Below are 16,382 nucleotides of genomic sequence, written 5' to 3' on the forward strand. Positions count from 1 at the left end.
TCTACAACCTGGTTAACTGAAAATTTATTGAAAACTCAAAATATTTCCCAGCAAAACCAGCAAATTTTCGTTAGCATTCCCTCACTTTCGTCCCAACTCCCAAGAAAATTAGCCGGAAAAGCCGACCATGTGCATCGCATATGATCCATAAGTGTGGGTAGGTACTTGGTTCACAAGCAGCAAGATGCCGACGATGGATACGACAACGACGACGACGATGCCAACGGTGATGATGTACACCTGCCCTGGCGATTCAAGCTCCACAGCTCCCCAGAATCAGCAGCAGCAACAGCATTGCGAAAATGTGTGGAAATAATCCCTATAAAAAGCGCCATTCGCTGCTTGCCATCTGTCCAGTAACGGTCGGAACGTCACCGAACGAAGAACCTCGCTTGGCGGGAAGTGTGAAAAGAACAAACGAACCGGAAGTCAGTGAATCACAAAAATAAAATAAAAAATCTAGGTTCCGGAAGTTCATTCTAGAGCAAAAGCAGAGTGACAAATGAATTAATAGTTCGATTTGCATCCAAAGAGAGAAAAAAACGCGAAAGCTTTTGCATATGAGAAGTGCAACTTGAAAGCGAACTGATCCTGTTATTTAATTTGATTTTACTGCTATATTTTTGGTTATTGGTTGAAAGCATTTGCGTTCGCTAGGAATTGAGTTTTATTCAAAGTTCTGAGTGCTTTCATTAATAAGCGATCCACCGCAAACCATATCTAAACCATGTGTGTGATGGCTAAAAATGTTGGAATATTTTAATTGGCACATCAACCAGTGCGATTCGAAAAGATCCGAAAAGTGATAGCAACAGAAAAATAACCAAATCAGTTGTGAGAGAAATTGTTTCGGGCAACGGAAGTTCTTTGGACTGAACAGTTGAAGCCCGAGCACAATCGGAAGAAAGTGAAGTACCAACATGAATTTTACTTACGGCATAATGAATTCGTTCGTTGCATTGTGGGTGCTCATGTACCTTGGCGTGGAGTGTGTTAACGGTAAATTAATTATCAAATACCTCTATCTATTTATTGTTATAATATTATCCGTCAAATGTTTCAGATTGAAAAAGTTTATAAAAAAAATAATTTAATACAAACTAAATAATAGGTTGGAGAATAAGTTCTTAGCGTTTTCCTTAAACTTTGGTTTGAAGGAAGAACAATAGACTGCCGGCCAAAAGTTTGGGATCACCCTCTCAAAAACATGAAAATATTGATCAACCATATCTCAGCCAACTTATGACATATTGGAATTCTTTTGATCTCATTCAGCAGATCGTGAGCAGAACCTACCTGGATGTATTTGACAAAATCTTAATATTGAGTTTATATGACTTAAATTTGGCTTAAAGTTGGAACATTTTTCAAAATCTGAACTTAAAGTTCTCTGTGCTTGAAGTTCAAACCCTATCATCTCAGGGTGGGGTGGACCAAATTTAAACATTCGAATTGCATTCGAATCCTTTGTTCATACTTATCAAAATACATTTGTTTAATTTTGTGCGAAAAATTTGCAATATACCTTATTTATATAAAATAGATACTTGCGTCATCGTCCAAAAGTTTGGGATCACAACGTAGTATGGTGCAACGGCCAAAAGTTTGGGATCAGTCTTCTAAAACATGCATTTTTTTTCACGCGTATCTCTGTTATCAAATAACCTGAAGATTTTTCGCACAAAATTAAACAAATTTATTGATGAAGTATGAACAAAGGATTCGAATAAAACTCGAATTTTGAAACTTGGTCCACCCCACCCTGAGATGATCGGGTTTCAAATGTTTTCAAGATCTTTGGGCGTTGTATTTTTTTACAGCACTGTTTCTATTTCAGCCGTATGTGATAGAAATATTGCTATTTTTGCATCACAGCATGCGAAACTACAACACGTGTTGTTAAAAAACTTGAAGGTCACAGATCTTGAAAATGTTTTTGCATGGTGAAATTTTCAAAATGTGCTAAAAGTGACAAAATTTCTACCACTTTTCCCAACACCAGTAAACTTGTTCTTATCTTGAATTTCTTGAATAATTTTTTTTATCAATCATTCTATTTTGTCAATAAAGTTTGCATATCGGTGAATATAAACCCTAAAATTTCTAATTTTCATTTTTCACATTAGCATTTCAAATAATCGATCTGTGTGATTGATAGGAATGCTGAATAAAAATTAGAGAGAAATCAACGCCCTTGCATTTATGGCAAATGCAGTGAAATAACTCACGATGCCTTAACTTAGATCGCCTCCGGATGGTTCCTTACTTTGAAAAATTAAGGGAAAACATTTGTGGCACATGGGATGCTGTGGAATCTTGCAGATGAAGAATTTCTAGGACTAGGTCAGCCGGAGAAAGGTAGTCTGTCATATTACGCCACTTATTGAGCTAAAGTTTTAAGGTGAACTTCGAGAGAAGATGTAAATTGCTTTCGCATTCCGTTCATGCGGTCGGGCTAAGTTTTGATGCTCGCGTTGTTTGATTGCTAACTTAATTATTTACATTTAAAATTTTAAGAAACGTTCTGAGTGCTTTAAAATAATATTGAAGGTCGTTTTCGAGGTGGCTTCAAACGAAGAAGTGCGAAAATCGTGGCTCCAGAGAGTAGATAATTGAACCCGCCAGAGAAAGTTGCATTTTTTCATTTGCGTTCTAGTAATCTGGATGCGTTAAGCAATTCATCAAGAACTAGGTAACTCATGTAAATCTGAAGAGGAAGTTGGAGTATAAGCTGTTACATTAACAGTCGTGGCTCCAGAGAGCGTCAATATTTGTGATTTTCCATCAATTGTTCAGAAAGGAAACATAACTGCTTTATTGACATAAATCGAAGATGTAAAAAATCTCAAAACACGTCAAAAGTATTATAATTAAAAGGAAATAAATCGTTTGTTAAGGTTCTATAAGAGATCCAAAGGTTAAAAAATAATTGCTTCAAAATAAATTGAACAAATGCACGTGTTTGATACCGGAAATCCTAGTTTCGGTTATCTGAGCCTCACCGTTATCTATGCCATTCGTTAATTACTGCATTTTTTTGTTTATCTTGTTTTTTCACAACAATCATTCATTATATTTTTTTCTATGTAGTCTAAAGAAGATTTTATTTTTTTCTTAATTTAATTACCGATAGTTTAAAATATTTTGAATATGGAATAAATATAAAAAAGCAAAGAAAAATAAATATAAAGATAAGAACATAAGAACTTGGAAAATATTTATTGTAAATTATTGTGTTTAAAATTATTTAATAAAAAAAATTCAATCGATATTCAACTATTATTTTCGAGGTTTTTTTTCGCTTTTCGTTTAACCTGTTTATTAAATTTGTAACTCAAGTTCAAGATCTGTAGCTTCGCTTTAATTAACATATTGTTGTACTTATTGGCAACTAACCTCTGGCATTCAAATATTTAAATATTAATTTGAGTAAGGCCACAGTAAAGTTTCAATTATATATCTTCTAACTCTGACAGTTGATTCTTCTAGATTCTAGACGAGTTTCAATTTTTTTTTTTCAAAAAAGGCGAAGTAGGGGAGATGGGGGCATAATGGGCACCTTAAGGAAAACGGTTATTTAACCATAGAAAATAGCTATAATATGGAGGTTACATTATTGTTTCGTGTTCAGACACTTGAAAAGCCTATTCCCTAACGGCCTGAAACGTGAAAAACTAAATGAAAACGTTAAAAAATGCATTTTAAAAATTTTTGCCAAAAGCTGAAAACCAGCCACTGTGGAGGCATAATGAGAACCCCCCCCTGAGGCAGTATGAGCACCATTAATCAGAGCAAGATGTGCGTTTTTGCCGGGGAATCTAGCAGCGAATTCAATTCGATGAAGTCAGGTGAGTCGTAGATTCATCAAACACAGCAATAACAAAATAATCTAGGTCTGTTTGTAGAATACAAACAATTCACGCACGCTCATACATTAAGTGCTTTGTTCGGAGGATGATGCTACTAGCCGTATAATGTAACAATAAAAAAATCGATCATGAATTGTGAATGGAAAAAAATCACCTCGAACAGAAATCTAACTCTAGTCTTTTGATTACCTCTTCGACACCTTACCAATAGGCTAAATTGTCGGATGAAAACTAGTCAAGGTGTGGCACTATAAATCAATTTTAATTCGCTGCTAGATTCTACGGTAGAAAATGCTCATTATGCCTCGATAATATGGTGCTCTATATGCCCCTAGTCAACAAATTTAAGTAAAAACGTGTTTTAAAATTGATAAAAGTGAAAAATCAAAAATTTTATGATGGTAAAAATTGAGAAACAATGTGTACATCATGTTGCAGTGCGAACATTATAGATCAAGGTTATTTGAAGATCGTAAGAGCTTATTTCGTGGTGCTCAAAAATTATAATATTTTCGTAACTTGAGAACCAAGCTAGTTTTTTTTAAATATCTCTGTAAAGATGATAAGGAGATTCCTTTTTTTGTGAAAAATTAATACTATAGGAAGTACGAAACAAATCCTCATGAAAATTTATTTAAGAAAATACGCACTTTCGTAGAAAAGCGTAGTTCTCATTATGCCTCGGGTGCTCGTTATGCCCTCATCTCCCCTAAGTAAGTGAGTAAATCTAAAGAATTTTGATCAAGGAGTATAAGCAGTATGAATAGTCATGATCATGACTGGCTATGTGGTGGCGGCTTATAGAATACTACCACTGCACACTGGTACAGAACATCAATCTAGCGGAACTAAATTAATAGCGGCCAGGGATGAAAAGATAGACTTTCGATGTCTTCGACAACATTGCATAATTTTACAAAGCGCATTCTTTGAAATAAAATATAGAGTCGAGGGGTCCACCAATAGCAAGATAAAAAAGCTAACTTTTTTGTTAAGCATTTTAGAGCTTTGGTTTCTTCTACAAAGTTGTTTATCTTAACAAAATACATAACTTTGCTGAACAAGCCAAAGTTCTACAGTTTCATTCTAAGGAGTTACAATGAAATTAAAAAAATAACCTTGAAAAACAGTTTTTCAAATCTGAAACGTTGTAGGTAAGACAAAACAATTTTCAGTCTTCGAAACAAAGTTGAAAAAAGTTAAGATCTACAACTGTTTAGTACATTATGATGTGTTTTGAAATTGCTGAAGCGCTGTATAAAGCATTTAGTGTAATATATTAACGATTTTCAAAGAAAAGTTTATCGAATTGCGCAAATAACTTTTTACTTAGGGAATTTGCTCAAACCAAACTTTACTGTGTTCAGTGTAATTGGAATGACTAATGCCCGAATAATGCCTCGTGCATGTATATTGATAAACAATTCTTTAAATGCAACACTTATACCCAATCTAACAACAAGAGATATTTGCGTCGTTCAGGTTTCGCTGCCTGATATAAAATACGTCTACTGTTCAGCATACTCACCATATGAACAATCATCCCCTACGGATGATCTAAAAAATGTCATTTCATTCTGTGAATCACAAAATATACCTCTTGTGATTGGCTGTGAAGCCAATGCCCATCATTTTGTATGGGGTAGCTCAGATATCAATCTGAGAGGCTTAAATTTAATGGAATATTTAAGCAGCACTGATTTAGAAATTCTAAATGTAGGAAATAAACCAACTTTTGTTAGGTGTGACAGAGAAGAGGTGATTGACATCACACTTTGTTCTAGAGCAATTTCTCAGGAAATTTCAAATTGGCATGTGCCTAACGAAGAATCGATTTCTGACCACAGGTTTATCTATTTTGAACACTCAGGTGAGTTTTTAGAAACAATTACATTCAGAAACCCAAGAACAACTAATTGGGACCTATATTTGGAGCATATTGCTATTAAATTTCATGGATATACACCTGAAATTACTACTCCTTCTGAGTTGGATGAAGTGGTTGCAAAAACCACCGAAATTATTTTAAATTCTTATGAAGAAGCGTGTCCCTTACGAACGTTGAAATTCAACAAAAACAGTACACCATGGTGGAACTCAAATCTCAGTAAATTACGAAAAAACTGCAGACGCTCTTGGAACCGAAGGCGCACGGAAGGTTTTGATGCTTTCAAGTTGGCTCGCAGAGCTTACCGGAAAGCAACAAGAGCTGCCGAACGCTCAAGTTGGCAGAGCTACTGCACAAACATTTTAAGCTTGCACGAAGCAAGTAGGTTAAATAAAGTCTTAGCCAAATCAAAAGATTATCAGGTTTCATACCTTAAAACCCCTAGTGGTGATTATACATCAAACGACGAAGAAACATTAAGTTGTCTATTCAATACTCACTTTCCAGGATGTGTTGATCAAGATTCATCGATAGAGCCTGAGTTCTTTTCTGGAAGTCTAGATTCCTTGCATTTTGCTCGGAATATAGTTACTACAGAATCGATCAAATGGGCAATCGATGGTTTTGCTCAATACAAATCTCCTGGAAGTGACGGTTTATTTCCAGTTTTGCTTCAAAAAGGTTTCGATCATTTCAAACACATATTAAGAAAAATAATGATAAGCAGTTTTGCTCATGGATATATTCCTAAACTTTGGCGGCAGATAGCCGTGAAATTCATCCCTAAAGGGGGACGATCATCATACGACGAAGCCAAAAGCTTTCGTCCTATTAGTCTAAGTTCATTTCTATTAAAAGCACTTGAACGTTTAATTGATCATCATATTAGGCAAGAATGCCTTGTCCAACATCCGCTTAATGCGACACAACATGCATACCAAACAGGAAAATCAACATTAACTCTTCTGCACAACGTAGTACATAATATTGAAAATAGTTTTTCACAGAAAGAATCATGTCTAGGAGCATTTCTAGACATAGAAGGAGCATTTGATAATGTCTCGTTTACATCAATAATGGATGCGGCATTACTTCATGGAGTGCCTAGTGTTATAACTAACTGGATTAGCGCAATGCTAAGTAACAGGAATCTTCATTCGTCTTTAAGACAGGCTTCAATAACAAAAGTTAGCACACGTGGTTGCCCACAGGGAGGTGTACTATCACCTCTTTTGTGGAACCTAGTTGCAGACGGCTTGTTGAGAAAACTCAATGACCGTGGAATACCAACCTATGGATTCGCAGATGATTATCTTCTGCTGGTAAGAGGTTTGTGCATAAGCACATTATTTGATATAATGCAACAAGCTCTGCGCTCTGTTGAACGATGGTGTTCTCATGTAGAACTTTCAGTTAGTCCTCTAAAAACTAATATTGTTTTATTTACTAAAACCCGATTTAATACACTTAACAGTGGATTGGAGCCTTTCTAACAGAGTGTAAGTTATATTTGGAAATATATAAAATAATATAGAATACACATGATAGATTCCTTCCCTCTGCATCATATCAGTATGATTTCAGATATTCAAACACGAAAAATTCCGATCTCAATATAAAAAAATGATGCATAGTACGTTTTTTGGGGAAAAGCGAACTGGTATGTAAGGAGTTCATTTTATGTATGGAAAGAATGGTATTTAAACAGTTGAATTTCCTAGACTTATAACACGCTGAAATGGTGCCGTGGTAGCAACCAGAACTTTCACGATGCTGGTCACGGTTCGAATCTTACTGTTTTTTTATGCTTTTTTTTACTGAATAAGTAAAACCAACTACAATATTGATGGATAGCCGTGACACGTGGCCTAGCATGATACCTTTTTTAGAGCTCAACCATGCATAAAAGAAAAAATTCTCACAAAAGGAGGGGAAAGTAATATGACTATTAAATGATTAATCTCATTCTGGAAACTAAATCTGAAATCTTATTCTGATTCTAAAGTTTGAATTTTGAGTTACAACACTTAGTCTAATATTTGAATATAATTTCCAATTTCAAATTCCAGGTTGATCTTTAATCCGAATTCTTAATCAGAATTCTAAATCTGAATTCTCAATCTGAATTCTGAATCTGAACTCAGAATTTGAATTATGAATCTGAATTCTGAATTCAAATTCAGAATTAAGATTTTAGAATTAAGAATTAAGAATTCAGAATTCAGAATTCAGAATTCAGAATTCTGAATTCTGGATTCTGAATTCTGAATTCAAAATTCAAAATTCTGAGTTTTGAATTTTGAATTCCTAATTTGAATTCTGAATCTAAATTCTAAATCTGTATTCTGTATCTAAATTCTGTATCTGAATCTGGAATCTGGATTCTAAATCTGAATCTAAATTCTAATTCTGGGTTCTGAATCTGATAAAGATGGATAGAAAAATGAAGAGAAAAGAGCAAAAGAACATTTTTGCAAGGAAAACTTATAAACGCACACCATACTTTACCCCGCAACATCAATCATTATAAATTTTCAATTCCGATATTCTTTCTCCAAGAATCTAAATTTTCACCGATATGCTGAAAATAAATTTACAAAAATCTGAATTCTGAATCTGAATTCTAAATCTTAATTCTGATTGTGAATTCTGAATTTGAATTCTGAATCTGAATTCTGAATCTGAATCTAAATTCTGAATCTGAATTCCGAATCTGAATTCTGAATCTGAATTCTGAATCTGAATTCTGAATCTGAATTCTGAATCTGAATTCTGAATCTGAATTCTGAATCTGAATTCTGAATCTGAATTCTGAATCTGAATTCTGAATCTGAATTCTGAATCTGAATTCTGAATCTGAATTCTGAATCTGAATTCTGAATCTGAATTCTGAATCTGAATTCTGAATCTGAATTCTGAATCTGAATTCTGAATCTGAATTCTGAATCTGAATTCTGAATCTGAATTCTGAATCTGAATTCTGAATCTGAATTCTGAATCTGAATTCTGAATCTGAATTCTGAATCTGAATTCTGAATATGAATTCTGAATCTGAATTCTGAATCTGAATCTGAATTCTGAATCTGAATTCTGAATCTGAATTCTGAATCTCAATTCTGAATCTGAATTCTGAATCTGAATTCTGAATCTGAATTCTGAATCTGAATTCTGAATCTGAATTCTGAATCTGAATTCTGAATCTGAATTCTGAATCTGAATTCTGAATCTGAACTCTGAATCTGAATTCTGAATCTGAATTCTGAATCTGAATTCTGAATCTGAATTCTGAATCTGAATTCTGAATCTGAATTCTGAATCTGAATTCTGAATCTGAATTCTGAATCTGAATTCTGAATCTGAATTCTGAATCTGAATTCTGAATCTGAATTCTGAATATGAATTCTGAATCTGAATTCTGAATCTGAATCTGAATTCTGAATCTGAATTCTGAATCTGAATTCTGAATCTAAATTCTGAATCTGAATTCTGAATCACGCGTTTGTTAAAATTGAAATTCCTTTCATCCAAAATTTTTTTTTATGATTTCGGATTTTACAACTTTTAGTAGTATGGTTTTACCCTTAAAAGTATGCAGCACTCTTAATTTCAGAAAAAATTATGAAAAAAGTTTTCACAATACAAAATCGTGTTTTCATGCGTTATGATCTTTAAGTCATCGCAAATTTATCAAAAACTGTGAAAATTAGTATTCTGGGAGAAACAATTTCAGAATTGAAAATTGATAAAGATGGGTAGAAAAGTGAGGAAAAAATTTACGTATGATGAAAAAAGTAAAAGAACATTTTTGCAAGGAAAACTTATTAACGTACACCATACTTTACTTCGCAACATCTTCATCAATTTTAAATTCTGATATTCTTTCTCCATGAATCTAAATTTTTCACCAATATGCCGAAAATACATTTACAAAAATTGAATTCTGAATCAAAATCCTGAATCTGAAATCTAAATCTGAATTCTGAATCTACATTATTTTGAATCTGAATTCTGAATCTAAATTTTGAATCTGAATCTGAACTCTGAATTTGAATTCTGAATCTAAATTCTGAATTTGAATTCTGAATCTAAATTCTGAATCTGAATTCTGAATCTGAATTCTGAATCTGAATTCTGAATCTCAATCTGAATTCTGACTCTGAATTTTGAATCTGAATTCTGACTCTGAATTCTGAATCTGAATTCTGAATTCTGAATTCTGAATTCTGAATCTGAATTCTGAATCTGAATTCTGAATCTGAATTCTGAATCTGAATTCTGAATCTGAATTCTGAATCTGAATTCTGAATCTGAATTCTGAATCTGAGTTCTGAATCTGAATTCTGAATCTGAATTCTGAATCTGAATTCTGAATCTGAATTCTGAATTCTGAATTCTGAATCTCAATTCTGAATCTGAATTCTGAATCTGAATTCTGAATCTGAATTCTGAATCTGAATTCTGAATCTGAATTCTGAATCTGAATTCTGAATCTGAATTCTGAATCTGAATTCTGAATCTGAATTCTGAATCTGAATTCTGAATCTGAATTCTGAATCTGAATTCTGAATCTGAACTCTGAATCTGAATTCTGAATCTGAATTCTGAATCTGAATTCTGAATCTGAATTCTGAATTCTGAATCTGAATTCTGAATCTGAATTCTGAATCTGAATTCTGAATCTGAATTCTGAATCTGAATTCTGAATCTGAATTCTGAATCTGAATTCTGAATCTGAATTCTGAATCTGAATTCTGAATCTGAATTCTGAATCTGAATTCTGAATTCTGAATTCTGAATCTGAATTCTGAATCTGAATTCTGAATCTGAATTCTGAATCTGAATTCTGAATTCTGAATCTGAATTCTGAATCTGAATTCTGAATCTGAATTCTGAATCTGAATTCTGAATCTGAATTCTGAATCTGAATTCTGAATCTGAATTCTGAATCTGAATTCTGAATCTGAATTCTGAATCTGAATTCTGAATCTGAATTCTGAATCTGAATTCTGAATCTGAATTCTGAATCTGAATTCTGAATCTGAATTCTGAATCTGAATTCTGAATCTGAATATGAGTTCTGAATCTGAATTTTGAATTCTGAATTCTGAATCCTGAATTCTGATTCCTAAACCTGTATTCTGAATTTGAAAACTGAATCTGAATTCTGTATCTGAAATTGAATCTAAATTATGTATGAGTATGTAGAAATGAAAAAAAAAAACATAAATTCATTCTTCAACACGGGTAAAAAAACGAGGGTCATAAAATCTTCATATAAATTCCCCCCCAACGCAGTTTTCTGTACGGCTCTGCATTTTGTTGACACCCGGCATGGCTATAGACACTATAATTTCATATATGAAATTATAGTGTCTACAGGCATGGCGGACTCTGAAGGAAACGCCCATCCGCCATTTGCTGCATTGAAAAGCAAGAAGTGTAAGATATAGGGGAGAATGAGGATACTTGATCCCTGGGGATACTTGATTCCTTAGCTATATCTCGAAACTGGAATGTCTTACAAAGATCAAATGTTCTAGAAAAATGTGCCAAAATCAGCAAAATAACAATGCTTGTAGTTTAAAAAATTTTAACAAAATAATTGTTTGAGTAATTGAACTTTGTTTGAAAAATTTCACAAAATGTAACTTGAAGATCTTTTTCCATCACTTTGAAATGTTCCTTACATGGGAAAATTATGAAAAAAATATTTGTTCCAATGTATCAATCGTTCGAGCGTAAAATGAACTTCATAATGCCATATTTTCAAAGCAATGGAAAACTCTCAACTTTTTTCAGAAAATGTTTTCTAAATTGTTGATTATGGGTACAATTGATCCCCTAGAGTTGGGTACAATTGATCCCCCTACAAAACGGCATATTCTTCTTCTGAATTGATCGTTATGATTGCTGATTACGAAATTACTAATATTTATCCAAAAACTAATATTTATCAAACAATTGTCTAAAGAAAAGAGCAGAAATAATTATTTGTTTCTAAATTATAAAAAATAGCGCCTTTAAGTATGCAATGTTGTTAGCGTTGAGACAAAGTTATAGAATTTTCTTTTTATGTCTACTATAAATTGTGAAATGAGAACAAACATGACCAAAATAGTCAATTAACATTTTATCTTGGGGTTTTGTTTGATTTTTATACAAGGATCAGGGCTTCCTGAATAAAAGATCAAGTCTCCTTCAAAAGGGGATCAAGTCTCCTCTAACTTCAGAAAAATCGCAATTTTTTTACTCCCACGAAAATGCTTCTAGCTCATCAACGGGTTCAAGTATCGTTCTAATTTTTGGAACATAGAAACTTGAAGTTACAAGCTGTCAGAAAATGTCAAAGACGGCGAGTTGATGAATTTTTCCGAAAAGATATGGTGAAAATAAGAAAAGGGGATCAAGTATCCCCACTCTCCCCTAAACACTGTTGCCGTATTTGCCCCAGCAGACTGAGAAACTGCACAGACCACGGTGCGTCTTAGTAATGCCTTTTACCTATTTGAGTTTGAGCCACTCATAGTCAAGCGTGCCGATGGTTTATTGGATAGCGTTTGCGACTTGGGATCTGAAGGTTTTTGGTTCGATTCCCGAGTCGATAAATTTAATTTTTTATTTTGATTATCTCCAATTTATAAATGATTGCTGGTGCTGCTGCTTCGAGGCGCCACTAGCAACTTTTTTTTATGCCATAATAAGTATGATATGTATTTGGTAAAGAAAACGGTTTCAACTATTTTGTTTTTTTCCCGTTTTTGAAAGGGTTGTGTAGAAAAAAAAATGCATTCTTTTGAGACTAAAATCATTTTAATTGTGCAGCCCAGTTTCGCAAAAACGTTCTTGACATTTTTAAAATGGCACATACAAATCCACGGACATCAACAGAACTCGTCGAGCTGAGTCGATAGGTACCTATAAAGGTATGTCTAAGACCCATAATTAATGATCTCTCAAATCGACCGATAACCAAACCTTTCTGTTAGAAAGGCAAAAACGTATCACCCGCGGGGTGCGCCCTCTGCTCTATTATGGTTCCGAAATCACCGTGTCTAATCAAGTTAAATATTTGGGTGTCATTCTTGACTCCAAATTAAACTGGTCTGATCACATCGAATTCAGAATCAAAAAAGCATGCATGGCCTTCGGACAATGCCGACGTGCAATCGGAAAAAACTGGGGACTCAAACCCAAACATATTCACTGGATTTACTCCACAATAATAAGACCAATTCTGGCCTATGGGTGTCTGGTGTGGTGGCAGAAAGGAGAAGTTGCAACAGTTCGGACTAAACTAAATCACCTTCAAAGAATGTGTCTTTTGGGGTTGTCCGGATCGTTCACTACAACTCCTACTGCAGCACTAGAGGCTCTGTTTTCTATCAAACCTCTACACTTGTTCCTAAAACAGGAAGCCTTCTCATGTGCTTTTCGTCTACAGGCAGTTGGTCTCTGGCTGTCAGGAAATATCGAAAGATCGTCGAGCCATACAAATGTGTGGCCTGAATTAGTTAGATTAAACAAGTTTAATCTAGCGCCAAACGATTTAACACTCTCGAGTAGTCTTCCCTACATGGGGTTTAAAGTCAAATTTCCATCTCCTCAAGAATGGTTATCAGGTTTCGTAGAGGACCAAATGTCCTCTCATATTGTATTCTATACTGACGGTTCATTATCAAACGGCCGTGCAGGTGCAGGAATTTACTGTCACGAGTTGAACATAGAATATGCTCAACCTCTAGGAAAATATTGTACAGTCTTTCAGGCTGAGCTATATGCTATTATGTATGGAGTGCAAATTGCACTTCAAAAGAAGATTATGTTCAGAACAATTTATTTCTGTTCAGATAGCCAAGCAGCTATCAAATCACTCAGTGCTTCCAGTTCTAGATCAAAACTGGTAATCGCATGCCGGAAAGCAATCGAAGAACTTGTTGAAGGTAATGGATTAAACCTTCTATGGGTACCCGGACATAAGGGAATTTTTGGAAACGAATGCGCCGACGAACTCGCTAGAGCTGGGTCGGAAAAGGACCAGAGCCGGCTGTCCCACTATCATCATGTTGGTTCAGAAACCAAATTCAAACTTCTTCTTCTAACCAGCATGAACGATACTGGGAAGAGTTGGACACTTGTCGCCAAACTAAATTATTTTTAGAAAAACCATCTCCAATCATATCGAGTTACTTATTAACTTTAAATAAATCTCATTGCAGCATCTTGATCAGAGCACTCTCCGGTCATTGTAAACTCAACTATTACATGCACAACATTCAGCGTGCTGAATCTCCAGTATGTGGTAGTTGTGAATCAGATGTGGAAGATCCCTTCCATCTTATATGTAACTGTCCCTCATTTGCCAGACTACGTTTTCGTACTCTGGGATCTTACGCTTTAAGCGAATCTGAGTTTAAGAAATTAAACTTAAAACACATTCTATCATTCCTTACCGAATGTAGAAAAGAGCTTTAATGCTAATAGTCCATAGTGGAAAGGCTTTATGCCATCTTAAATAGATTGAATTTATTTCTTCCTTTTATAGGTTCTTCAGGTTTCTCAGGTAAATGATGAAATCTTGGATAAAAAAAGGCTAGGCACAATTTTCCCGTATGTTTGGATAACGTGCCGCTATAAAGCCTACCCCCATTCTGATACCTGATACCTGAAGGCCACAGTAAAGTTTCAATTATATATCTTCTAACTCTGACAGTTGATTCTTCTAGATTCTAGACGAGTTTCAATTTTTTTTTTCAAAAAAGGCGAAGTAAGTAAGTGAGTAAATCTAAAGAATTTTGATCAAGGAGTATAAGCAGTATGAATAGTCATGATCATGACTGAGCGCACCATATTTTTCTGGTTGTTGGAAACCTCGTGTATTGCCAATGAAGCTTCTTGCCACCTCTTCTCGTCCAACATCCAAAGCATCCTATAAACAATCCATGCTTCCTGTTGTGTAGATCTTTCATCCACATTATCCGTCTCCATTATTCTCTAATTTAGTGCGGGTGGGTGCAATCATGGGATTGCATGGATATACAGACTGCAATTTTAAAAAGAACTTTAAAAAATAAAACTAACAAAATCGCAAAATATTTTCCCCTGCAACTTGTTGTCTTCATTTGAAAAATCTGTTTTCCGGAAATGAGCAAAACAAATCAGTTTAGTCAAAGACGGGATTTAAAAAAAAAATAATGGACTTTTCCGAAGCTCTAAAAAAAGGATTTTCGTATTTTAGATCATGAATAGATGAAAAAAGTTATAATCATCTTATTACCTTTTTTTCGCGACAGTCAAGTACTGCACATCGTCTCCCCACTCTTGCAAATTACCTTGATTCATAACTATCGTTTGATCTGATTCTACTAATGTCGTTTCTACATCCTTTTTCAAATGTATGATAACTGCGATAAATTTTGTATTTTCTTTGTTTTCATGTATTTCTTTCTCAGGCTACTCAACAAAATTTTTTGTAGGGATATTTTGCAACAAACTATGTTATTAGTCTCATGTACCTACATCATGACCGTAGGAACGGTATTATACTCTACACTCAAAATTTTGAATTCATTATCAAATTATGATAATAGAGCAAAGTTATTCAAAAATTACAATCTAGACTAAAAACTAATGCCAAAACCTCAAAATTTCAACTCAAGTTCAAAATTCTGCCACAGTTTTTCAAAATTTTCTCACTTCTTCATAGAATAGGATTGCAAGATTTTTCCAGCACTTATCCGGGCCGAACAAATTTGGGCTGTTTTAAATAAAAACCTGGCAAAATCCGGGTATTTGATTTCAAAATCGTCGGCCAAAATCCGGACAATATCCGAACAATTTTGGTCAAAACCCGGGAATTGCTCATCAATATCAAGAAAAAAAAAACATAATAAAACCTTTCATGATTTTTTTTTTAAACTCGCTCCACAATATGTTTTTTGAAGTTTAATTTAAGAATGAAGATGGGAATAAACCCGGGCAAAATCCGAACTTTTCCAATGAAATCCGGGCAACAGGGCAACTTATCGGCAACTCCTTGATTTTATTTTAAATATCCGGACCAACTCGGTTAAAACCGGTTAATCTGGCAACCTTATCATAGAAATTTAGGACTGAATATTAAATTTTAAATTAAACCCGTTTTGGAGGTTCTGGTTCCATATTCCCATTATCAATATTGTATGTCTACATATTTTCGTATTTCCAGTTCTGTATCAATTGTAGGATTCTTGATTTTCAGTTCGAATAATCATCAGAAATAAGAAATGAAAAGCTGCTATGAAATCTTGGTTCAATTTCGGTTTCGCATTTCATAACAAATTTTAATCATGTTTTTCGAAAATCATATGCATTTTCTATATTTGGATAATACTTTTCCGAGTATGGAAAAAAGAAGAATTTTGTTTTCTAATCAAATTCGAAGTTTTAAACTTTATTCTAACACAAAATTCAAACATTTAAAGCTTCTAAGTGGCGATCCAAAATGGAAAACTCAGTTTCAACATTCGAAATTCCCATTTTAATTCAGACCTACAAAATAGATGAAAAATTAATAATTGAAATAATGAATTAAGATTCAACCAGAATTTAAATAAAAGATTTGGTAAAACGACTATAATCGAAACAAA

General features: G+C 34.0%; 1 protein-coding gene across 1 annotated transcript in view; it reads left to right on the forward strand.

Moving 5' to 3' along the window:
• Positions 1-363: 363 nt before the first annotated feature.
• The window catches only part of LOC129739166 (uncharacterized), a 43,702-nt gene continuing 27,683 nt past the window's right edge, over positions 364-16,382 (forward strand). Inside the window, exon 1 of the mRNA XM_055730578.1 lies at positions 364-999. Coding sequence (XP_055586553.1) covers positions 921-999 — 79 coding nt within the window. The 5' untranslated portion in view covers positions 364-920. The remainder of the gene's footprint in view (positions 1,000-16,382) is intronic.

This window comes from Uranotaenia lowii, chromosome 1 (genome assembly GCF_029784155.1).
Source record: "Uranotaenia lowii strain MFRU-FL chromosome 1, ASM2978415v1, whole genome shotgun sequence".
In the NCBI taxonomy this organism is placed as follows: domain Eukaryota; kingdom Metazoa; phylum Arthropoda; class Insecta; order Diptera; family Culicidae; genus Uranotaenia; species Uranotaenia lowii.